Source organism: Arvicanthis niloticus, chromosome 2 (genome assembly GCF_011762505.2).
Source record: "Arvicanthis niloticus isolate mArvNil1 chromosome 2, mArvNil1.pat.X, whole genome shotgun sequence".
Taxonomy (NCBI): domain Eukaryota; kingdom Metazoa; phylum Chordata; class Mammalia; order Rodentia; family Muridae; genus Arvicanthis; species Arvicanthis niloticus.
In genome coordinates, this window is record NC_047659.1 from 44,485,326 (window position 1) to 44,511,327 (window position 26,002).

The 26,002-nt window shown below is 42.3% G+C and overlaps 1 protein-coding gene across 2 annotated transcripts in view; it reads left to right on the forward strand.

Annotated features, from left to right (window-relative positions):
• Cers6 (ceramide synthase 6) overlaps positions 1-26,002 on the forward strand; it is a 248,062-nt gene that overhangs the window by 70,407 nt on the left and 151,653 nt on the right. For both annotated transcript variants that reach the window (XM_034494978.2, XM_034494979.2), the window contains exons 2-3: positions 241-346; positions 6,622-6,752. In XM_034494978.2, the coding sequence (XP_034350869.1) occupies positions 241-346; positions 6,622-6,752 (237 nt within the window). The remainder of the gene's footprint in view (positions 1-240; positions 347-6,621; positions 6,753-26,002) is intronic.

Here is a 26,002-nt window from a genome sequence, read left to right on the forward strand (position 1 = left end):
GTGCCATCGCACCCAGCCAAGGAGTTTAAATATTCTTAAAGAATAACTCTTTTTAAAGTGACTGCTGGTGGCTTCAAATTAGGTCTGTTTTATAGTTCACCCATGTGAAGGTTGGTGTAAAAACCCTACAAACATCTAATTAGAAGAACATAGTCATTTATAGTTGATGCTACTACAAAGAACAGTTATAAAAAGTGTAAGTTCTCATTTATTTTCTTCTCTTTCTTTTTAAACCTTTAGATTCATAGCCAAACCGTGTGCCATAGCCCTCAACATCCAAGCCAATGGACCACAAATTGCCCAGCCAAATGCCATTCTGGAAAAGGTCTTCACTGCCATAACAAAGGTATGAGTGTCATCTGGGGACATTATTTTTCTCTACCACCACGAAGTGGCTATCCCATCCTTTCTCTCCTGGGTTCTGACAGTCAACTTTGCTTCCTGTTGGACACTGAGTCCTTGGAGAAACTATAGGTGCTATAACTGGCCCAAGCTGTAAACAGTAGATAAAGGGGGTATGTGACCTCTTGGTTGCTGATTTTACAAGCTTGTCTGTAGAAAGGCCTTGATTAGATAGAGGTTTGTCCAATCCAGTGCCTTTTCCAGTCTCAGGTGACATGAAGCATGCAGATAAGGGCTGGGTGGAGACAACCAGGCAGAGGTTACAGTGTGATGTATACACCTGTGACAAATGGAACCTGCTGGCAGATAGTGGATGCCATCCGTGTGTGGCAGAGGCTGTGATAGACAAACATAAAAGACAGTGAAAGGTCATCTTTGAAGAAGATTTGCTGTGTGAAGAAGGGAAGGAATGGGGTCAGCAGAGTCAGAACAGAAGAGATAGACTCACAGTGGAAAAGAAATGAAGAGATAGAACATGCAGTATCAAGGGCATCTACATGAAGAATGAGAAGAAGAGAACAGAGAGGAAGGGAGGAGACACGTGACTGAAACATTCTTAAGCACAGAGAGGAAGAAGAAAACACCAGGGGCCCTTGAACTGAAGCAGGAAGAAACGGAGACACACCAACGCAGAGCCCACACAGCTTCTCCTCTCTCCCTAAGATCTCTCCTTATCTCTGCTCACCCTTGGCTGGATGAGAAAACATGAAACAGGAGAAATGGGACATTGTTCTCCGTGTTTCTGTATCGGATGGTTCCTTTGTACTCTTTCAGTTTTCTGGAAGCATCGTGCTGGTTTCGAAGCTGTGATTTGACGGTCTTACACAAATGATGTTTTTTTCTGGTGTTTTTGGGGCTGGCGTTAGTACTCGTAGGCTCATGGATTGCAGCTCTTAGTGCAGATACCCAGACAGCTCTGTCTTGTTGCCGTCATTTCTGCCAAAAAGTCTACAGGCATTTTCTCTGGCCTTTTAAAAAATGATACTTTTCCATGAGGTTTACCTTCCTATTTCACTCGTATTATGCTTTAGTTTTTCTTACAACATTAAAGATCAAATCCAGGCCAGTACAAATGCTGGAGAAGAGCCACATTCCCAGCCCTGCTGAGCCATGTTTGATTTGTTCTGTGGTGTCTGTAGGCAGGGGAATATTGATAGAACAAGTACAGTGCCTCAAAAATGCCTGGGGAGACTGTATGATTAAGTACACACATAGCTTGCTGGCTGTCAGATTCCCTTTCCTCCAGCTACTATTGGACACGCTGTGCCTTGGCACTGGGGGCAAAGTTCAGACAGGCCTCTCTCCTATCTACAGGCTCATCACCCCAGCACGTGATGGATAGATGGCCTCCAAAGGCATCACAGACTCTGCTACAAGATTATAAGTAGGCAAGAGTCTCACCCATCAAGCATAGAAGTAGCAGCCCAGCCCCATACCGAGAAACCTCAGAGAGAAACAAAGCCTATCTCCCATCTCTCTGCTCCACCCTCTGTTCCCATACCCCTTCTGGGGATCCAAAGGCAGTAGTTATAAGTAGGTAGGGATCAGAGGAGATGGGATAGGTGGATCCTGGGGGACAGGAGATGGAAAGGGGACAATAAATGCCTATATGGGACCTCTGCATGAGCCCAGACCCTTGGCATGTTTGCACATGGTCATTGCTCCATTAGATTTCATTTGCAAGAACACATTACATTTGAAAAATGACATAGACATTTAAGATATAAGCCGTAGAGCGTTAACTTCTCTTTAGAATGTGGCCCCTGCTCTGTGTGACAGCACTGCCCATCTTCTCTACCCAGGTCACTCTTACTTCTGACATCAGCAGATGGATATAAGTCATGACATTCTTATCAGTTTTTTCTCTTGTCATAATGTCTGTCTGTCTTTTTTTTCTCTCTCCTTCCTCTGCTCTACAGGTAAATTTATCATATTTAAAATACTGTAGAGAACCTACCTCCCGCCCTACAGGGAAATCTATCACATTCTAAACACTATAGAGAACCTACCACCATTAGGAAATGATTAGAAATAATAGGAAACAATACCTTTTCCTTACTAAAGTTTTGCCTTCAGTAAGTTTTTTAACCTTTGGAGCCCTTAAAAATCTTCGAGTAATAAACTCTTCGAGTAATAAACAGGTTTTCATGAGAATTGATTAAAACAACAACACAATATGTGCGCCCCACCCACAGCATTTAGTAAATGATACAGCATCTGTATCAGCCTTGTTTCCACACTTTGATTGCTTCTCTATTCTGAGGAGTTAAAGTGCATGCTGCTACATTGTATCTTCAGAACTTCTGATTCTGAAGGTTGCGGATGGACCCAAAAGATCTACAGTTATTGATGACTTAGTCCATTTAAATATACCAAGTGATTATTTCTCCCCAGTGATTATTTTTGAGTGCCTAACTTTTAACTGGTTTTATCCCGTTATATTTTTAATTTGAATTTTTCTTTTCAAATTGGTTCTAAAACTATGAGGGTAAAATATGTAGCAGTTACGAAGCACCATTTCATTATGTTGACTGCTTTTTCTTAGGGAGACACAAAAAAATGTCTGTTGACCTCAGATGGGCACCAATGTCCAACAGAAGTAGTATTTTACTGAAGTTCAACATGGTGTGACCAATGATTTTATTGGGCTTCCTGCAGAGAGCACAGGCATGGAGTTTCTCACAAGAGTCTGTGCGATACACGAGTATCTGCAGTCATCACACAGTCCCACAGACAGTGGTGACAGCTGCATGCAAACTGCATAATGGAGTCCCAATTTCAGTTAATCTTTTACTTCCGGTACACTCTAGTACCTCCCAAGATCCCTTGCAGATGGGAAGGGAATGATGGCTATGTCAAGTGAGGGGCTACTGATCCGCTTTCCTTTAGTCACAAATTGTGGAGGCAGGGGCTAGAGAAGTGGTTCAGTGGTTAAGTGCTTGCTGCTCTTCCAGAGGACCAGAGTTCAGTTCCCAGCACCCATGTCAAGTGAGCCATTAAATACCTGTAACTCCCGTTCTAGGGATCTAATACCCTTCTGTTCTCTGTGGGCCTCTGCAGGCACTTGCTCATGTACATGCGAACACGTGTGTGAGCACTCTCACGTGCTCTCTCTCCCCCCTCCTTCCTATCTCACATCTACACAGGTAATAAATTAATTCTTGTATAAAATTGTGGACAGATTCTCTAAAACTTGTCCTCATTTTTTTTTTTTCCATTTTTAAGGAGATTGTTGCCGTATATTTTAGCTAACCAGAAGATTATACAAGATTACTGGGAAAGTTGCTGAGTTTTGAATATATTTAAACTATAAAACTAAGAGATGAAGAAATGTGAGGGATGGTGTCAGAACAGAACGTTGAAGTTGTGTGATCTTGACGTTTAAAAAAGGATAACTAACTTGAATTGAGGAGAAGCTGATGGGAAGTCCCTGGTTGCAGAATTGCTCAGTAGTTAGGAGATGGCAGCTCAGCTAATGCTAATCAGAGGCCAGGAGAAGCGGATCTAATAGTCTAAAAGCAAACTCCAAAACAGATTATATTGTTGACAAGTGTTGGGTGGGGCGCACAGAGAAGGGGAGGAAACAGTGATAATTTTACATATTACTCATGTGGGCTTGAGCTAGTGAGTAGATAAAGGCCATTTTTAAATGTAAAGGAGGAGGCAAAATTTCTATTTAAATATTCATTCACTCAGAAAGCATTTATGAGTGTATTATCATATAGGCACCAGTGAGAAGAATATTAAATGTTTTCTATGCTTATGGAGCTTGTGTTCTGATAGTAGACAACTATGTCATTGTACACCTTTAAAATGACAACAACTGTGCATCAGACTAGGAGAGATGAAGAAATTCTGTTGGGTTGAGGAGACTCCTGGATGTGGCTCTTTGTCTTTTAAAGTATAAATTAATGAAGTTAGTACATTTTTAATATAAAAAGTTGCAGAAGCACAGACCCCTTTTTCAGTTCAAGGAATGAGTCCTACCATTTACTACGACACGTAGAACTTACTGCTGTAGCACTCTCAGAAGTTCAGATGCTACCAGAGTGTCCATTAGCAGAACAGGCTAGAAAGTTGGAGTTTGTTTTTACACTTCACAACAGAAGAGAGATATTATGTTCTGAGCCGATTTGGAATCCCTCCAAGACAAGTTATAAAGGGGAAAAACCCCAAGTCCAGGGCAAAGTCCACAGTCCACAGTATTTGTGAGACTGGAGGAAGGTAAGGGAGTGTACATTCAATTGTGTTTATGTAAAATAACCCTGGTAACTAAAAGGATTTAATGGCCATGGCTTCCTGTCAATGGAAGTAGGAGGACTGAGGTAACAGGGTCAGTGTTTGCTGAAGTATAGCTTCACCGGTTTCAATTTGTGAACCTTAACACACACACAGACACCAGCTCCACTACTAGTAAACTCAGAAATGTTTTTTTTTTTCTTTTCTCTTGTTCCTAAGGTTCTGCCTCTTTTCTGAGATTTGGTGGTTGTTTTTGTTTCTTGTTTGTTTGACTTTTCCTTGTTGATGGTTGCTGCTGGAGACAGTGTCATTTTTTGTCAGTGGTGTAGCCGTCAGAGGAGCTAGTTAAGATCAAGGAATTGGGAGGGAAAATAAGAAAGACAGTAGAGGGTGGTGGGGTGAATATAATCACAGTATATTACATATATTGTATGAGGCTGTCAAAAATTGTGACAAAAACATTCATTTCAACAGGATGGTAGTATAGCCAATATATATTATAGGCAGTGAGTGACTCCTCTTAGCTCTCTCATATTTTCAATTAAGAAGGACATAAAAGACTTATATTCTCTTGTTACTACTAAAAGGAACTCAGACACATGCCCAACTGAATGCTGGCAATTGCATTTTGTAGGCATAGGAGCAGAATGCTTTGTAACTGGATGTCATTTGCTCTGCTTTCAGGTATGTGACTATCTCAGGTGGTTCAGGCCACCACGACAGACTGCTGTAGACAAGGGACTTAAGCAACAGACATTTAGTCACCTGTCACAGTTCTAAAGTCTGGAGGTGTGCAATCTGGGTGCCAGGAGTGTACATTTCTTGGGTTTTTGGAAGGGTAGAAGAGAGCAAGGGAAGGAGTGGGGGAGGAGGTTGGGGGACAGAAGGCAGTGGAGGCAGGAGCAGCAATCAGATCTCACCAGGAGAGCTCCGCCCTTGTGATCTGGTCTCTTCCCAAAGGCTTCAGTCCTCACAGGCAGAAGGTGAGCTGTGGGAGATGCAGACCCCTGGGTTGCTGAGATGCTCTTCCATCCTGTGTGTACATTACAGCCTGGTCAGCAGCTCTTCTCCGTCGTTTTTGATCATCAGCATTAAAGCAAACAATAAGGAAGAGAATGGAACTCTCTTGGCCGGTTTTGTTGTACAGTAGGTTCCTCTCTTGTGATCCTGAGCAAGGGGTTCTTTAACACATTGAAAAGGTGGGAGGGAGAAAAAGAAGACAGATAACCGACACTCGGTTTAACGTATATTTTCAGTCTTTGCCACAGTCCCCTGTACCTTGATAAACTGGTTACCCTTGTTTTTATTGATAGAGGCCAAGGCTCTGAGAGGCTGTCAGGCGAGGAATGGGGCCTGTGCTTGTTGCCAAGACCTTCTTGTCCTTTTCACCATTCCCGTAGGTAATACGTAGTGTTATGTAGTGTTAGTATGACTAGATGTTTGCTGTGGTGAATGGGGGGGGTGACAAGGGAAGCCAATGAGGGCAATCCATGGACGATGGAGAAGGCAGAGGAGAGAAGAGATGCCTGTGGTACTAGGAGTGACACCTTAGCAGGTACATTTTGGGATTTTATCTTATCTGTTTATAAGATATATTGATATACTTTTCTCCCTGAGAAGGTGAACCATTTGACTGATGTCTCTGTAAATTCTCCCTTTGAAAGCCGATGTCGATGGCTCAGCCAGCTGGCTGCTTCACCCTTTCTTTGGTTGCTCGTTGCTTCATAAGAAGTGTTTGCTGATAAGAAAAAGAATGCAGTAGTTGGGGCAAGATTTTTATTTCTCTGTCTTGTTTCGTAATGAGTCATCCAGGAGTTATCTTCGTTCTAGTCTCGAGTGGATAGACTAGATTCTCAGTCACAAATATGGAAATGTCAGCCATAGAAAATAGGGGGGAAACCCAACCATGTGTAAGGTTGGCCCTGTATGTGGTGCAGTACAAGTGGGTGAAGATGGTTTCTCTGCTGCCTTGTTCTACAGCATCCTGATGAGAAGAGATTAGAAGGGCTCTCCAAGCAGCTGGACTGGGATGTCCGGAGCATTCAACGCTGGTTTCGACAAAGACGTAACCAGGAGAAACCCAGCACTCTGACCAGGTTCTGTGAGAGCATGTAAGTCCATGTCTCCTCCCCTCTTCCACCCCAAGTTTTTAAAGGAAAAACCTGCCTCGTTCTTTATGCCAACCCAGACATGGAAAACAACAGATGTTGGCAGACGCTAGCACCCTTATGAAGCATGACACCTGGTGGGAAAATGGATCAGGAAAATCTGAGGGAACAGTAGTTTGTAAGGGTTTGGGATTTCCAGTGTGGATCTAATAAATAAACTTAACTTCCTAACGTAACTTCAAGGAAACAGTTTTGAAGGCCTGTCATGGTTTTTTCAACCTGCCATCTTTGAAATACAGCATTCAGAGGTACGACATGCTTCTACATTTTTAATTGAATAGACAGAATTTTATCAAGACCTATTTACCGCTAATAAAACCTAAGATTTTTAGGATAATGTTAATCAAGCGGTAATAACAAAGTCCTATATTCGTAAAGATTTAAGAAATAGGTATATTCTATTTCTGTATGCATTTTAATGAGGCATTGCTTGACAGTAAGGGATATAATGAAAGTCTCTTCTGTTTGCAAAATTTGAATTTCATGGCTTACAGACTGTGTGCTAATAAAGCTGTTAAAATAATACAAGACAGTGGCAGGCAGAGGGCTCTATGGGTATCCTGAGTTGAGACCCTGGACACTCATGTAAAAGCTGGGATGGCAGTGTGCATCTGTAATCCTAGCACAGGGGAGGCAGATCCTGGAAGGTGGTGCTTAGCTAGCCTAGGTGAGTGGTACACCACACACACACACACACACACACACACACACACACACACACACGGCACCATATGTTCAGATGGTGATACTGGATACAGTAAGAAAATCAGGGGAAGACCTAATCATTGTGTAAGTAACCAGCTGGGGTGAGACAAGCCCTGTGTGCTCTTCACCTTATGAATGTGGCCATTGCTGTACCCCACCCCTTTCTTTGGGGAGCTTTGGCCTGACACCTTATTATGTCAATAGTAATATCTTTGGAAACAGCCCTTGCTCACAGCCCTTTCTATTTTGAATTCAAGTTGTGTTTGCCATTTCCGGTTTGTCTTTCAATTAGTCCAGAAAAGTGTTTTGACATTGCATGGTGAAGACTGAGGGAACGAATGAGATGCAGAGTCAGACCATAAGCTCCTGCAGCTGGGTGGATGTAAATGGGATCATCAGGAGGACAGGATATTTATAAAATCTTGGGGGTGGGGGACAGCTAAGTAGATAGAATCTGTGAAATGCTTCTCATCTAATCCGTAAGCTCAGTTCCAGTTCCTGACAGGATTCATGCATCCAGGGCTCTAATTGTCAGCTTGAGTAGCTTCCTGACTTGGTCTTGCCCCATATCCGAAGGCCTTGAACTCTATCACTGAACCATGAATCTAAGCAGAAATCAGGTTGGACTGTAGCCTGCGCTATCTCTTCCTGATCCAACTCAGGTAGCACAGTGCAGCCTCGTCTCTAACTGACCTTATAATTGTTTTCTTTTTAAATATCAGTCTCCTAGGGATCTTGTTAAGATAGAGAGTCTGATTCCTTGCATGTGGATAGGCAGCTGAGCTCCTGCAGCTTTAACAGGCTCACAGTGGCCCTTGATGCTGCTGGCCCAGGCCCTACATTTTAAGTAGTGATCACCGCTTGCTTCATTGTGTATGTCTTTCCTTAAATTCCCTTAGTGTTTACCTGTGTACCCAGGGAGTTGTCATGTTATCTTTACTTGAAATGTTTCTAAATGAGGGCTAAAGGTGTGGCAGTGTACAGGCCCAATGGAGAAGGGAAGTGTATGTTACGAAGCTGATTTTACCCATGTCAGACTGATAAGACCAGTGTATGTATTGCATAGATCCATGTTAAATAATAGTCAGGTATGTGTGTTAAGTGATTGCTATGGACAGTCAGGAACTAAAGATCTAAACAGAAAGATTAGTTCTCGGAGGCAAGTAGGTCTCTCTGGGACCACCACTGGGTCATTGCTACCACTTGGTCCATGTGCATGACCCAGTGTTGATGCACTCTTACTGGACACTACTCTTGACTTCAATAGATAAGTTGGCAGCACTTACCTATTTCCAAGGACTGTTGTTCACATGTTTACTCTGAGTTCCTCCTGTGCGTTCTAATGCATTTCTTCTCCAGATTAGTCTCCAGCTTCTTTCTTTACTTACTCTACCTTAGTCTCTCCAGAAATCATTTCTTCCCAAGCTGTATGTGTCCAGTGCAGATATTTCTACCAAGGATTCATTCTGATCTCCGTAGCACCTTGTGTTGCTACTATGATAACTTCCAAAACATTCTAAAATACTCCGTCCTGTTGTGGGAGATATTTAAATCAGCGTCATTCAATGTAGCTTTCCTCAATCAGCCGCCATGTTCCCGACTAGCCTAGGCCTGCAGCCACGAGCCACTGCCTGTACCACCGCTGTTCAGTTCAGGCTGTCTGCTCAGGCGACCAGAGACATGGGCCCTGGCACGCACGAGATGCCAGCGTGGGAGATAGCTCTGCCAATCTTCCACGCTGTTCCATGCTGTCTCCACAAGGTTGGGCTGAGCCCAGACCATCCTGCCATCCACATGGGCCTGGTAGGAATGAGATTCTAATGCTTAGATTATCCAAAGGCTTTATATGTTTGGTAATTCGCAATAACAAGATGTCCACACAACCAGAGGTGTAACCCAGTTTCCAACCTAGATATATCAACTACCTTTGACTGCTAGAGATAGGCGCAGGTCTGCTTCCATGTTTCTCTCCCTCTCTCCCCTAACTCCTTCCTTCTCTTCTTCTCCTTACTCCTCCTCTTCCTCTTCTTACTCCTCCCACCTTAGCTCCTCCCAACAAGTGGGAAAATTTCTCGACACACTGACCCCACAACCTGTCACTTTAAAACTCTGATGATTTTTCTACAACTAAAACTTGAGTACTAGGTATCTTATGTTGATAACTAGAGTCTGGCCTTAGCCTGCTGGAGGTCAGTTCAAGCCATCTCTTTCTTCCACAGGGTTGGGCTTTTACTGCCATGCCTCATTCGCATGTCATATGCAATACTCTTAGCCTAGAACACCCGATACTTCTGGTTGCTCTCTGTCGGTCCCCTACCAATTTCTCAAATCCTAGGCACAGACCAAAGCCTGGCCTGACTCTCGGGACTGGACTGAGCATGACTGTTTTCAGATTCTCAGAGCCCTTACTGCAATTGTTGATGTTTGAAATGGAATCTGCTCCTGCTTTGTGTGATAACTCTTCTTATAATCTCTTAGTTGTATCATAGCTAACTGCCAAGGAGTAGAGGACCACACACATTCTTCCCAGCCTTTCTCATAACACAAAGACTCTACCAAATATTTGTGAACTGATCATGGCTTAAAACAGCATTGCTCTGAAAGGAGTCACTGATCTCGGTCACCACATGGCTCCACAACCAAAGAATGCTTGTTACATACTAGCCTAGTGTAAATACTTTTTTTTTTGGAAAATTTTCTGACTCTGAAAAATTAGATGTCAGGATGTGTAGCATAAGCCTCTAGATGCAATTAGTCAGGAAGCTGGTGTGAGAGGATTCATATAGCCTGGGCAATATACTGAGATCACCATCTCAAACAAAACAAAAAATTCAAAAGAAATAATGACATGGTGAAGAACATAGAATACTATGAGGGATAAAGTAGAATTACATTAGTCATGTGTACACATGATTATTTTTAATCTGTTTAAAAAAAACAGTTCTAAAAGAATAGTGAAACCATTGAAGGTATACTGTTTGTTTGTTTGTTTGTTTTTGTTGCTATTGGTAACTCAACATAAACTAGTCACCTGGAAGACGGGATCTCAAGGAATTGCTTCAACCAGACTGAGCTGTGGGCATATCTGTAGGATATTTTATTGGTTAATGGTTGATTATGGGATGGTCCATCCCACTGTGGGCAGTGCCACTCTTGGACAGGTAGTCCTAAGTTATGTACAAAAGCAGGTGGAGCCATCCGTGGAGACCAAACCACTAAGCAGCATTCCTTTACAGTCTCCGCTGGATAGTTTTATGTCAACTTTACACCACAGAGTCATCTGAGAGGAGGGAATCTTAACTGAGAAAATGCTTCCATAAGATTCCAGTGTAGGCAAGCCTGTAGCACTTTTTGAAATTAGTGATTGATAAGGAGGCCCCAGCCCATTGTGGGTAGTGCCATCTCTGGGCTGGTGGCACTGGGTTTTATAAGAAAGCAGGCTGAGCAAGCCATGACGAGCACGCCAGTAAGCATCACTCTTCCATAGCCTCTACATCAGCTGATGTCTCTAGATTCCTGCATTATTTGAGTTCCTATCTTGATTTCCTTTGGTGATAAACTGTGATGTGGAATTTAAGCCAAATAAAGCCCTTTCTCCCCAGGTTGCTGTGGTCAGGGTGTGTATCACAGCAATAGCAGCCCTTACTAAGACAGTCTCTGATTTAGTTCCTGCCTCCAACTTCTTGACTTGACTTTACTTTTTGTAGTGTTGAATTGTGATTTGGAAGGGTAAGCAATATAAACCCTTTCCTGTACAAATTGCTTTGGTCAGTATTTTATCTTAGTAACAGCAAGCAAATTAAAACAAATTGGTATCATAAACATGGGGTACTGCTGTAATAGACTTGATTGTTCTTGGGAGGAAGCTATTCTGTGTGACCTTGGAAGATAATGCTGAGAGAAGTGCAAATCATAACAATCCTGCTTGTTAAGTTTCACAGGGAAGTTTGAGAATCAGTTCCTCAAGGACTCTGTTGTGTTACCCAAGTGCTAAATTTAAATTAAGAATCTGGTTGTGGTCAGCTGGGACTAAAGAATCAACTGTGGTTTACAAGAGACCAACACAACTGAAAGTGAAGCCTTTGCTTTAGTGAAAACATTCACACTGGTTAGCTGGAATTGAGAAATCATCTGTGATTAATAAGAGATTAACATCACTGAGGTGAAATCTGGCAAGTATTTCCTCAGAACCGTCACACCACACAGAGGCTGTGGTCCAGTGGGGAGCCAAGGCTGCATCTTAAGTGGGTATTGGAACTTGGTAATGTGTAAGAGCCTCCCACAGGATACTGGTTTTGAAGGAATGAAGGAGTCAGAGGGAATAGCTGAGTCTTGGCACCATGCAGGCGTGGAATCCCTGTAAAGAGGCCAAGAGGCCACTGGTGAATGTACAGCCTCAGTTGTAGTGGAGACCCAGGAATTGAAAGGCTAATAGAGAAAAGCTAAAGCTTGGTACCCTTAGGAACCAGGATGAAGGTATAACCTCAACCACAGTCGAGCGTATTGGTTTAGAGATTCTGGGATGATAAGATGATTGCCAAGGATAACAGCAGTATAGAATAATCCAGCCTGAGCTTATAAGACAAGCCATGCATGCTACAAATTGCAAATCTAGAGAAATGGAGGTAGCCAAGCCAGTGAGACCCCAGCAGATCTTGAGTAAGTCCTAAACATCTGAACTTTTTACACTTATGACTTTGTTCTTTGATCTGTGCCCTCTCTCTTCCCTTTTAGAGCTAGAAAGCATAGCTTATTTTTGCAGGAGCCATAGTTAAGAGACTGGATACTTTAATTAAGATAACTTAGACTTTTAAAGTGTTGAAAAATTAGACTATGGGATTTTAAAAGCTGGATTGTGTTTTACATTGTAATATTAACATGAGATATTGGGGACAAATGACAAAGAAAGGTTATGGGTTTGTGTGCTGAGTTGACCAGGAGTCAGTCATGCTGGTTAGTTTTTTCAACATGGCATCTAGGAAGAAGGAATATCAGTGGGACATTTTATCAGCTAATAGTAGTGTTGGAAGGGTCCAGCCCACTAAGGTCAGCACCGCTGCAGGGCAGGTGATCCTGGCTTCTATAAGAAAGCAGGCTGAGCAGTCCATGGAAAGAACCTCTATGCCTCTACTTCCCTTCAGACCTCCAAGTTTCTGTCCAGTCTTCCTGATGGAATGGAAAGAGTCAGCCAAGTAAACCCTTTTGCTCACATTGCTTTTGTCCAGGATTTTGTGTGAGCAACAGAAATATTTTACCATCATCTAGTGGACTTTCCAAATGGATGTGTACGTCTTAGTCCAGGGTGTTTAAACATGTTAATTTTAGAATGTGTGTCACAAGTGCAATAGCATTCTCATTCATCTCTCTTCCCTAGTCTGTCTCCTGGTTTTTGTTTTTTGTTTTTGTTTTTTTTTTTAAGATGACTACTATTCAGAAGAACTAAAATCACATTAGAAAGCTGGAGAAAACAAATTTGCGCTCTCTCTCGCTCTCTCTCTCTCTCTCTCTCTCTCTCTCTCTCTCTGATATAATGTTATATTATCTTTTATTTAAGAAAACATGGACTCCCTTCAGGTGCCAGGAAGCACATTTACTAGCACTTGTCAGGGAGTAAATATCCTTTATACCCTTTATTTAAGCAGTATGTAATGATTGAAAGGGTGAACTTGCTGTGCAATAACCTTAAAATATAGGGTGAAAAATAATCACGTCAAAGATTAGTAATAATAATTACTCTTAACTGAACACTTCCCCCCATGGCTTTGAAGAACAGAACTTTAGGGTCTAGAAAATGACACCTGAGACTCCCATTAGGAATTCTATCTCAGAATTGACATGAATTAAAGTCACCCCAAATGCCCCTGTTTCTGGATACCACTCTGAAGTGGCAGAGCCTTGAAGCTGTGACCTTGTTTCTACAAAGAATCCCTGTGGTTTTCTCAGTATGTGATTCTACTGGTTTTGGGAGAACTTGCCAGTGATAATCAGTTGCCTTCATGCCATCAATTTGGTCACTGTGAGTGAAATTGCTGTTTTGTTTGGATAAATGAACAGTGCTATCTTGTGACCTTTAAGAGGAAATGGAACTAATAATTGGGGTAGAGGAACAGGAAACAAGTAGTCAGTCTCTTAAATTCTTTAACTTGAGATTATGTAAGTACATCCTACGGTAAATACCTTTACCAAATTTTCATAACCACATAATTGTTGGCAAACAAATACCTCAACAAAATATATATGAACTATTTTCATATCTGCCTCACTCTGGAAAGAAGCAGATTTTACCAGAGGAAAAAACCCAGAGTTGCTTTTTCATCCTATCATGCAGTGAACATCCCTTAGAAAATTTTCCAATGAAACTGCCATTTTTTAAAATTTTATTATACAGGGTCTTTTTAAGCTAAAGCTGGACTTGAATAATGAATGCAAATACTTTTATTTATTGTGGATAGTGGTGGTGTTGCTGTGTGTAAAGCTGTGCATATGTGTAGAACCCAGAGGATACTTTCCCAATGAAGACAGGGTATTTTTGTTGGTCTGGAGTTGACGGGGTCTTGCCTTTCTCTGCTTTTCTGCTGTTGGAATTTTAACCATGTGCAACTGTGCTCACCTTTTTATATAGATACTAGAAATCCAAACTCAGGGTCTCAAGGATTTTGCCAACTGGGTTGTCTAGCCAGCCCGTTCAATGCAGGTTTTTGTTTGTTTGTTTGGTTGGTTGGTTGGTTTAGTTTTTTTTTTTTTTTTCTTTTTTTAAAAAGTAGGAATAAGAAATTGTTACAATGTATAACAATATATCTTCATCTTCTTTCTTTCAGTATCGAATGTATAATCATCAGTGTTTGGATACAGATCCTGAGTCTAAACAAAATCTGTGCATACAATTGGAATCTTGGTTCTTGAAAAGCACAGAAATGAGCTGTTTTCTTGCTTTTATGGTGGTGGGAGTGACTGTTCACAAATATGATGGTGGCCCAGTCCCATCATCCAAAGCACATAGATGCCCAATATTTCTCAGTGCATGTTTTATACTACTCTCCAATGCTATTATTTTAAATATTTTACAACATATAGGTTGTATTCAGGTCAATTTTAGTTTGGGGGCCAGAAGTCAGCAGACTCTTGCATACATAGCTGGAATGTAAAGAATGTTTAAGATCAGGATGGACTCTGTTGTAATTGCAGCTGTGCCCTTGTGGTTCAAGAGACAATACAAACAGGAAGAGCTGGCTTCCAAGAAAACATATTTTATTGGGATTGAGATGTGAATATATCATTTTCATATTATGATATACTAGCTCTTTAAATGCTTTTAGCCACTAAAAAAATGTAAAACTTTTCTAAGCTCTTGGACTGTACGTGAAACGGACAGCTGTCTGTATCTATCCCAATAACCCATTGTTTACCATGCTCTGCCTTAGGATTGTAGAACTATACTGGTATTTCGTTTGGCATTCTCTAGACAGATAATGTGATCCCCCAATGTCTGGCAATTCCCAGAGTTTCCCTACCACAGGAACATTAGGACCCATCTGGAGTAGGATGCCCGTTACCAGTATTCCTGGAACATGGTGTCTTGAGGGTACATTGCTGTGTTTAGCCCAACCTTGCACCCCTTGAAGCTGTGATTATCCCCCCACTCCCATGGTGGAAGGTCTGAAGTCCGATAAGGTGGCCTGTCGGCAGTGTACCCTTCTACTTAGACTCTCATTTTAAGCCTTGCTCCTTCTTTCTATCTTAGACTTGAGGTCTGTAGTAAAGCAACCTCAGGATTTCCATTTGGATCCAGTCCCTCACATTCTCCATCCCATCTGGCTATGCCTCTCACACATGTGTACTGGCTAATTGCAACAAAACAAACTTCTGTTAGAAATACCCAACAAGGCGTATACCTTGGTCAGCTGGCTGCATGTTTAGTATGTTTGTGCTCTTCTTACATTTGCTCCATTGGTTTCACTTTAGATTATAAATTAGTAACAGTCTTTTTGATACGAATTTTTAAATAATTGTATCCAATATGGAAATGGATGAAGACAAAGAAGAGGAATAATCAAATTTATTAAGGCTAATATTCATAATGAATGTTTGCCTGCCAGGTTTTTTGAACCTGTAAACCATTTCTTCTTTTGTTTTTAATCTATTTCAAACATATACATTGAATAGTCAGGACAATCAATTTTGGTTATGAATCATTTATAAAAGTGTATATAGTATTCATTAAAAATTAGGAGAAATTACTCAAAAGCCTATTGTCCAGAACTAAGTATTTATCATTTAATACTTCCATAGTATTATAGTTTATACATATATATACATATACAAGCAGTGCTCTGTATGTGTGTTTGGTAGATTGGTACCTACAGATAAGTGGTAAGAAAAAAGGGAGAGCAATGGGCTAGCTCTCGCTCTCCTCTCCTGCCTCTGCATCTCCATGCTGTACTTGTGTTTCAAGAACTATGCTTGAGTTAGTGTTTTTATAGAACTTGCCTTGTCAGACTGCCTGAAGAAGGCTGTTAAAACACCATGTCCTTTGTCTTTAGAATCTGTGAATCATCTACCTCTGAGTGTGGTGTGGTCAGTTGTGTGTTGATACAGCATCCTCCTCTCTACAAATGGTACACAATGTAAACTTACATGACAGAACAAAATAATGTAAGGCATAATAACATTTTATCAACATTATGCTGAAAAATGTAGACACCTTATAAAAATACCAGCCCAGTTTCTCACATGTTAACTGATTAAGAAATACTCGACTACTGTAATAACTATGATACTTTTTCTTGGAAAAGTCCTTGAGTTAGCTTGTTTATGTTGGCATTTTGGTCTTGCTGTAAGGAAATACCACAGATTGAGTGGGTTGAACAGAAATTATTTTGTCGCAGTCCTGGAGGCTAGAAGTCTGAGGTCAAGATGCATTGAGTCTGGTTTCTCCCAAATCTTCCTTTGGCCTCTACTTTGAGGAATTCCTGTGTCTTTTCAAAAGGACATAAATTAAACCAAGCAGGGTCATACCTGCATGGGTCCATTTAGCCTTTGCTTTCTACTTAAATTCTATCTACAGAGTGACACACACCAGGAGCTTGAGTGTCAACAACAAATATTGGAGGTCCACTGCTCAGACTGTAACAGTGTAGAAAGGGTTATTGACTAGGAGCTACTAGGAGGTGACCATAGGAGGTTAACTGAGTTCAGAGGGCAAATTCCAACATCTGATGGATATGATGTACATGTGTGTCTTTCTGAGCCACTCCGCTCTGCACAATGCAAATTGCTGCCCCCATCTAGTGTATTTGGCAGAGGAAGTCATATACAAGCAGATAGGAAATTCATGGCAGTGTTCACATGAGAAGATACCACATCCTTACAGACCCCACAGAGAAACACAAAGAGCCATGGAGCCAGGCAGTCTGAATCCATGCCTTCTTTTAAATAAAACCTCGTGGGATGTTTAGAAAAAAAAGCTTAGCAACCCTGAGCCTATTTATGTATAAAATGTGTGTTTTAATAGTGGCTACCCCATACAGTTGAGTTCATATGTAGAGAGGTGAATTGTACCTAACGGGTGTAGTGTGAGTTCCTTTAGTGTTACCTATTTTCTAGAATTAGTAAAGCTGAAAGAACGTGTGAAGTAGCAAATAGCTATCACTCTTTCCCACAGCCTGCCCTCACCAGTGGGCCAGTGGGCTCCTTCAGAACCACGGCTACCTCACTTAAAAGAGGTAGCTCTGGTGATGCTGTTCGGGAAGAAAGATGCAAGGAGATGTGAGGACAGCAGGCTTTCAATTTACAAAGAAGCTCTTGTATTCTGTGCAGCCCAAGGAGGCAGAATCCACATGATTCTGCAGAACTGGTGACTGGCATCACACACACACACACACACACACACACACACACGAGGAAAAAGATACAAAATCAACGTGAAAGCGGAGCCTCGGCACCATTGGCTTGCTGCTGTGCAAGGATGTGACAGAAGTGGATGAGAAAAGGTGTCCTACTTCAGCAGGGAGCAATGCCTGCTGTGTGTGCAGAAGCCAGGGCTTTTGAAGCACCACATGAGAAATGTCAGAACATGCAGCGAATCTCTTTGAACCACAGAGGTTTAAAATCTGCCCAAGTGATTCTGAGAGGACACAGTTTGCCTCTACCAGGAGGGAGGGAGGAGCAAAGCCTTGTGCCCAGTGGCTCTGGCCTGGGTAAAGCTTCCTCTGCTATGACAGGACAGTCTGAGCAGCCTTAGCAGGTCAGCATGGCTCCTGGAGACAGGTGCTTGCTGCTGAATGTGGTCATTATCAGTTCTAGGAAGCAGTGTTCGTGAGTGAGTTTGAGGGTTGGAATCGGAAGCAAGTGGTTCACATTCTTCCTCAACTTGTGTTACCTTGGTGAGTAAGTTCACTCTACTGGATGCTGCTGGTACAAAAGGGGAACAGTAACCTCCTAGTCAGAGGATGCTGCTGAGAGCAAACTGGATAGTGTATAATGTGCTGGTCACTGTATCTGTGTCGCTTTCCGCTGGGATCACAGAGCTGAGCAAGCTGACATTTCTGAGATGCCAGGCCTCACAGGGGCAATGGATTCTACTTACTAGCAAAGCTGTCCACCATCTCAGCCAGGCTGCCATTACCTGGATTCCTTAAGTGAAATACCTCCTCTTGCCTCACTGTTGCTTCAGTTGTAGTTATTCTGAATTTCGTATCCTAAATTGCCATCAAGAAATCTGTTTTAAGTCGGACCTGGTGGCACTTTTTTGGTGTTTTTTTTTTTTTTTTTTTTTTTTTTTTTTTTGTAAAATGTGGACTATGCTACTTTTCAAACTTTATTTTATTTTACTTTATGTGTATGAGTATTTTGCCTACATGTACATCTGCTTGGGGCTGGACAGAAGAGAAACACTAGATGCCCAGGAACTGTCACAGAGGGTTGCAAGCTGCCAAGTGGGTGCTGGAAATAGAGTCTGGGTCCACTGGAAGAGCAACCCATTCTCTGAACCACCAAGTCATCTCTCCAGTCCTGTGCTACTAAATTGGAATCCCTCGGTTCAGGAGGCTGAGTCAGGAGGACTGTGAATTTAAGGGTAGAGTGGCTACACAGTAAATTTGAAGAAAGCCTGGGCTACATTGCAACACTATCTCAAAGCAGCAATAACAAAACCGAAAATCAAAAGAAGAAGAAAGAGAACCTATTGTGTTGTGGGAAAGGAGGGTTTTTGTGGCTCCTTCTCAGCTTTCCCTTCCCTTCCTTTCCTCCCCCTTCCCAGGGGCAGATGTTTTGTTTTTCAGTGCTTAGTTTCTTTCTGGCTGTTGATTATCCTCTGTGATCACCATGTAGTAACCCTATTCCTATTCGAGGGTCAGCCTGGCATCCTTAAAGACCCTTCAGCCATGCTGATGTGACTGGTTGTCTTTGGAGTTGGCAAGTAGACCATTAATCCTGAGGTTTGAGCACAGTCCCTAGTAACTAAGGAGTGAATGCAGGAGTAGTGGGTGGGGGATGGGCATTCTGCTCGAGTTAGTTCTCAAATAGGAGAATTTGAGCAGATTCCAGATGATTTTAGAGGAGACAGTTTAGATTATTCATGGGCCCTTCCAACTTAAAGTTGCCAGTAAGCCATGTGATAAAGATTTAACTAAAAGAGAATCAGGTGAACCACTTTCATTTTAAATGCCAACTGAACTGTTGGCAAGGTCTACAAAGCTATTGTGATTTGAAAGCGTTAAATGTGTTAGATTTTTAAAGTTGGCTGCTGCTGCTTATCTGTGTATGGTATCTTAGCAACTGATGTTTGATGGAAGGTTGTTTACTCCTCCTTGGACTCAACTGCAGGAAAGTTAGTGGTACTGTTCCGCAGATGTACTGTGCCGGAGGCTATTGATGCAGGTGCACACATGCTGGCTTGCATCATCACAGTCTGGTTAGAGTTAACAAAATTCACATTGAAAAGCACAAGTCTCGGCCATAGTGCCTAATTTGTGAAGGTTCTGCTAACGCCTCTATTTTTCACAGATGTGATGAAATCACGTGCTTTTGGGTTTAGCATCATCTGGCAGTTTCTTACTGAGGTTGTAGGCACTTAATGGTTGTCGGGTTCTTGGATCTTGAGAAGAGGAAAGGGATATTCCCGAAGCAGGGTGAAGATGCTGTGGTGAGGTTCCTAAACATGAACAGCACCCTTGTGTAAGATGTTAGATGTTTTATTTAGAAACCCCTCCTACCCATGAAGACACTGAGAGTGAAGTGGCCCAATACCAGATAGCTCCCAAGTGCCGTAGCTTGGATTTGTACCCAGCTCTTCCTAAGTTGTTTCTACTGAATGGTGTTAGAGATGGCTCAGGAGTTCTGTATGGAATTGTGATCGGAGCAGGTCCAGGCCAGGGGTGGTGTTAGACTTTATTTGCTTTCAGCAGATTCCTTCTTCTCGTGCCCAGGTGATGAAACGCTACAGAGTGACTCTCTAGCAGAATCCCAGGAAGTTGGCTCTGTAGGGCTGGTGGCTGATGTCCTCCTCATTCCTTGGGGCTATCTCTGCTATTAAATCTTAAGTTTGTCTTTCAGATGATTCCAGGGAAGCCTGGCTGGGGAAGGGGGAGCAAGTGGGGAGAGCTTTGTGTCTGAGAAGTGAGTTCGAGGACGATGGCAGTGGTAGATAGAGGGCCGAGAAAGCACAGGAAGGTGCAGAAGTGGCTTTGAGAAGTGGAAATCAGGATGTGCTCAATTGTGCAACTCTAGTAAGCGTGGAGAGGGATGAGCAAGGACAGACAAAAGGCAGCCGAGCCCCGCTTGACCTGCTCAGGCTGTGTCCTCTCAGTACTGAGGGCCACCTGCTTTTCTGTTCCAGTGTCCCCACTTGGCCCGCTGTCATAGAAATGCCATGGTTACTGAGTGTGGCTCACTTAAGGACAGAGTTGGTTTTGTGTTATCTCATAGCAACCTATGAAATATTTTTTTTAATAAAACATTTTGCTCATTAAACAAATCTCTCTCTAGTAGACATGTATCAATGGGGATTTTGAATAGGTTCCTTTTTGGCTTCGTCTCCCTGCTTCTTCTGAAGTAAGATGGGGCTAGATTAATACATAGAATTGACATCATGTTCCTCCATAAACCAGAATTTATACACTATAGACACTGAAAATTGAACTTTGAAAGGTCAAGAAAATAAAACTAAGTTAAATTGCCATCCTACTATTAGCTATACCTGTTGTGCCTTGTTCGTCCAGAAGTCTAGTGCTCTATCCTTTGGGCAGGAAAGCCAAGTTACTGTGTCATGTTTTACAGGAAAAACACCTATCAGGATATGGTGCCAATGATGATGCGTATTGTACTGCTAACCCAGTCCTCTACAGTGAAAGTCCAACAACAACAAAAATAAAATTAAATTAAAAATATCCAAACCAACAACAATAACAACAAACCCAAGGCACATGCTCAGGAAAGCGCAGGTGTGTTTGCAAGCTTCTGAAGTCTAGAAGAAGACTCGAGAGCAGGGGTGTCCTAGAAATTCCAGAAGGAATCATGGCCTCTCAGAACAGAATTTCATTCACTTCACCTCCCCAGTGGTTATCGAGGGCTAGTTACACAGCAGGAGCTTGGTGTATGACACCAGATCCCTATTTCCCAGTGTTCAGAGTTGAGGCAGGACATGGGGCATGGCGGTTTAGATCAGAGTCACAGGAGCATTCAACTGTTCTTGTGCACGAGCTGAGGCCTCATGTTGTGCTGAGTGAACTAGCAAATGAGATTCAAGAGCACCATATTTAAAAATCAGCAAGCAGTGGTTTCTGTATGTGCACAATATAATGGCTTCCAGAGACAGAATCAGTTTTGAAGCATGAAGCCTGAGATACAAGTCAATTTACTAACACAATTTCTGTCATTACAAGGACTAGTTTGTGCCCTGGGAGCCCTGTGCCATACAAGTGACTATCATGTAAAAAGATTTATCAGGCCTTCCTGTAATGTCTGTGTCTGTTACTGGTCCAGGTGCTTGGAGCACCAGTGAGTCTGGGATACCATACTCATTCAGGATTCCTCAGTGAGCTGTCTTTCTGTTGTCCCTTCTCAGTGGCTGGGTAGAGGTGACACTAGGACTAGTTGATCAGCTGGAGGGGAGGGAATAGTAGAAATACTTTGGTTTATATCAAGTCCAGTGCAGTAACTCGAGGAGTGGGACACTGAAGAAGAATGGAATCCAAGTGAGAAATACTCAGTCGATGAAGGAAGTGGCCTGGACCACATTGTGTGGATTAAGAGAGGAAGGGCTGAGAGCTGAGGTAACACTTGTTAATGACCACACAGGTCTCAAGAAACAACCAAATGAAAATATTTTGATGCTGTTAATTCGGTTGTCCTTTTCATCCAACAGCCTTTTTTTCCCTTTTGGTCTGAAGATGATGCTTCTTAGGATGGGGTTATAGCTCAGGTATTATAGTGCTGGCCCAGATGTGTGAAGCCCCAGGTTTCATCCGAGTGCCATATAAACTGGATGTGGTGGCACATGCCTAGGACCCCAGTGTTCCAGAGGTGGAGGCTTGAGGATCAAGGTCAACCCTGTGTAACAGGTTCAAGGCCAGCCTGGATGACATAAAACCCTGAAGAGGCTGTACTTTTCATCTGTGCTTTTCCCTTCTGTCAGAGTGTTAGTCATGGAAATATGTCCAAGTTGAGCCATTTTCAGTTTTAAAATAGGACACAAAGTTAGATGCATCATTTCCATTTGATTGATTCGGCAAGAAAATACTGTCTCCTCAACAATTATGAGGCATGTACATGAATTCTGCTGAGTACATGGTATACAAAATCTAAATGCATCCCTTACATGGCTTTCGATATTCTTTCTCCAGTACGTAGGGGCCCAGTGAGCACTTTTTTGAGTACTTGCTTTATGTTGGGCTCTGTGTCACTTGCTAGGCAGGAAAACAGGATCTCTTCTCTTGATAAACAATGGTATTACCTCCTCAGTTCATCCCTAGATATTAGTTCTTCAGCTGTAACACAAGACTAACAATCTCAGAAACCTAAAAGAATTGCTGTAAGGATTTAATAAAATAATTCATAGACACCACCTGGCCTAACCCCTAGCAAGAGCTCAAGAAAAATAATTACTTTTCAGTTCCAATTTCCAGTATTAAAAGTCAAGAAAGTGAATCAAATGCCCATATCTAGTAAAATATCATTCCAGGCTTGCTACTTTCCTAGAGTACACACTATTGCCATGTGCTTTATCTGTGCTTTATTTCTGTCAGATCCCTAGGTGCCTATAGAGGTAACGTTCTGGTACGTTTTGTTTTAAAGTATAGTGTGTTTACTCTTTGAGAATTGCATACAGGCATACATGTGTTATGATTTCAATCATATTCACCCTCCCATTCCTGACTCCTAGATCCACTCTCTACATCCATGGTCCCCCATTTCATATCTCCTCTCTTTTCTATAACCCACCAAGTTTGGTAGCTTTGATGTGATGGCAGTTTTCTTTCTAGAGAGGTAAAAGAAGGTGGTGGTGGTGGTGGTGGTGGTGCTGCTGCTGCTGCTGCTGCTGCTACTTTCTACTGGGCACAGTGCTAGGTGTCCAGAGAGCATCAGACCTGGAAGTAGATTGTCATGGCCTGTGTGATCTCGCCTGGCCCATGAAGGAGGCATGTCCTTTTCCAGGCATGAGAAACATTTCCCCCCTGCAGCGAGCGTGCTTAGAATTGATAACAGTCGCTCACTGCTCTTGTTTAACATCCCTTTTTATCTTTTAGACTACAGATTCCTTCAGCGAATCACCTCACATTACTCTCATTGAATACCTGTTCATGCTTGCATGTAACTGGCACACAGCAAATTTTTCCATAATGCAAAATAAGTCAACATGGGTGTTAGGGTTGATAGCTATCCAGATATTATGTTTTGCATTCTTCATTTATTCTGAATGCCTACTACCTGTAGAGCAGTCCTGAACAAGCTTGGGTTATATTTTGGAGGAGAAGGAAGGCTCAGCAAGTAAGTAAAACTTATAGGATATCAGTGGAAGAAAAATAAAGCTGGAGATAGGTAGGGTACGTGTGAATCGGGGTGGATATGAGTATTCAGGGATGGTGGGGGAGTATTTCCAGAGAAAGTAAAATTCGGGCCAAGGCCTGAAGGTAGTTAGGAAACCCCACTGGGGAGGAAGAGCCATTGCGAATGCCCAGTGAAGAGTGTACTGGCCAATGTGACCTCAGTAAGTCCGTAGCTGAGGTCAGGCAGAGTGGCCAGCCTGTATATGCCTTGTTCATTGCTGAAACACTTTGATATTTGCCTGTAGGTCAGGAACCTCTGGGGACTGTTGAACCAAGGAAAGATGCAGTGTGATGAACATTTTAACAGCCTCATGCTGGCTGTGTTCACCTTGAATTGGAGATGTAAGGATGAGGACAGAGATCAGGTGGTTGGGTTACCAGGGTTACAGCAGTGGAAGTGATACAAAGAGATGGTATCCAAAAACTCACGAATACAAGTTTTGGTTTTGGTTTCTAAATCTTCAAGTGTAAAAGGAAGATGGTGTTGTGAGTAGCGAGTGTTCAACATCCAGGTCCACTGAGTCAGGTTTGGATGTTTGTTTTACTTTTAGATTGTTTCAGAGAGTTCCTTTACAGTCAGTTTACACATAGTTAGGCTCGGCTTCAGTATGAGTCTCAGAAAATGTGAAGATAGTGCTACATGAGCAGAATGCCAGCATCATGGAAATCTAATGTGTCACTCCATCCAGATCTGTCACATCCATTCAGATCTGTTACACTGCTTCCATGTCTTTTATTTTTGTATTTATTTCTAGAGATGACCCCAACATTTTTGTTAGATAATCTGGACAAGCTTGGTTGTTTACTGAGAGGGACAATAAGGACTTCCAAATGACCACTGGGTTTAACCATAATAAGCAGACGAAAATAGTTGTCAGGTACTGAGCTGTAAAAGAATCAGAGAGGGATAAAAGCTTAGCTTTTCATTTTGATCTTTTTAGGTTTGGGAAATATTTGGGAGATTTACCGGGAGGGCTGCCATCAACAGCTGGATGAATGAGTAGATGATTTAGGGAAGATTTGGCCTATAACAAGAAGTCTTGCAATCTTCAAGAAGTAGGTAGCATTTTACATCCCAAGGCAGAGAGAGAGAGAGAGAGAAGAAGGATTTGGGACAGAAGTGAAAACTGGCCCCAAGATCCTGTCCAGTTGAATTAAAACATCAACAAAAGAGACTAGAGGAGAACCCATGGTTGGAGAGGAAGGTGTGAAGGATTGGCTGTGTCCAGCAGTGCTGATGTTGGGTCACACCTCACAAGTCTGGTGTCTGTCAAGAGCAGTTCATTTCAAGAGGGCATAGAAAATCACTCACTACCTTAAGAGAAAAGAGGAGAAAGTATAACAGTGATTTCCCAAGAACTTCCTTACAGAAGGGAAATTCTGAAAAAGAGGATGGTAATTACAGGATTGATACAGGGTTAAAAAAATCCATTCATTCTTTGAGAGAGTCTCACCTACCTTGCCCTGGCTAGCCTGGGACTCTTGGATTCTTTTCCTTCTGCAGCTGCCTCTCTAGTGGTGAAACTAACCATGCCTGGCTAAGCAATATATTTTAACAAAGGGAACATGATGGTGTGTTTGTATGCTGATGAGAGTAATGTAGCAAGGGGAGGGCACTGAAGGGAGAGTAAGAGATCCGAGTTACCTGCTAGGCAAGCAGGGCAGTGCAGCCATGGTAACAGGAAGACAGGCTGCAGCAAGCTAAGCAGTCACCTCAGATTCTCCTGATTGCTTCTTTTGTCCCAGGGAGATGGCAGAGAAGCTCATTCTTGGAGGCTGAAAGGGAGTGAGAATTTTGAGGATGAATTGGAAAGTGGAATTCTCCTTTGTAGATGTATTTATTAGTTGCTTTGTATGGGGTGTATGTGTCCCTGTGGAGGTGGCTTGTGGAGAGGGCATAGAGTTACAGTAAATTGCCAGCTCTAGGAATAAGGGGTGTCGTCACTTATGGGTTACTCTTTCTCAATCTAAAAGGACCAATGGTTGAAGGGTTTTTCTTTGTTTGTTTGTTTGTTTGTTTGTTTGTTTTTATGTTCAGTAACTTTTAACCCCAGGAATCAGATGAGATACTAATTTAAAAAAAAAATAACAAAATTTTAAAAGACTTAGGGTTAGGATGGACCTTTCCATCATAATTTCTGTGGCACAGTGAGTGGAAGGCTGAACAGAGGCTGTGCATTTCTGGTGTGGATACTGACACAGCTTTGGTGTACACATTTATCTGATCAGTTTGGAACTGATGCCATGCAGTAGACCATCTTTGTCATTTCCACAGCCATTATGTGGGGGTAGGGTGGAAAGGGACTTCAGTGGGCCTGTGCTTTTGAAAGATACTGAGGATCAGGTAATTGCACATGATTGCCTTTGAGAAAACACTTCCGTCCGTGTTAATGAAGCATCTTTTTGCTCACTGTTGAGGAACTATGCTAAGGGTCGGAAATCGTA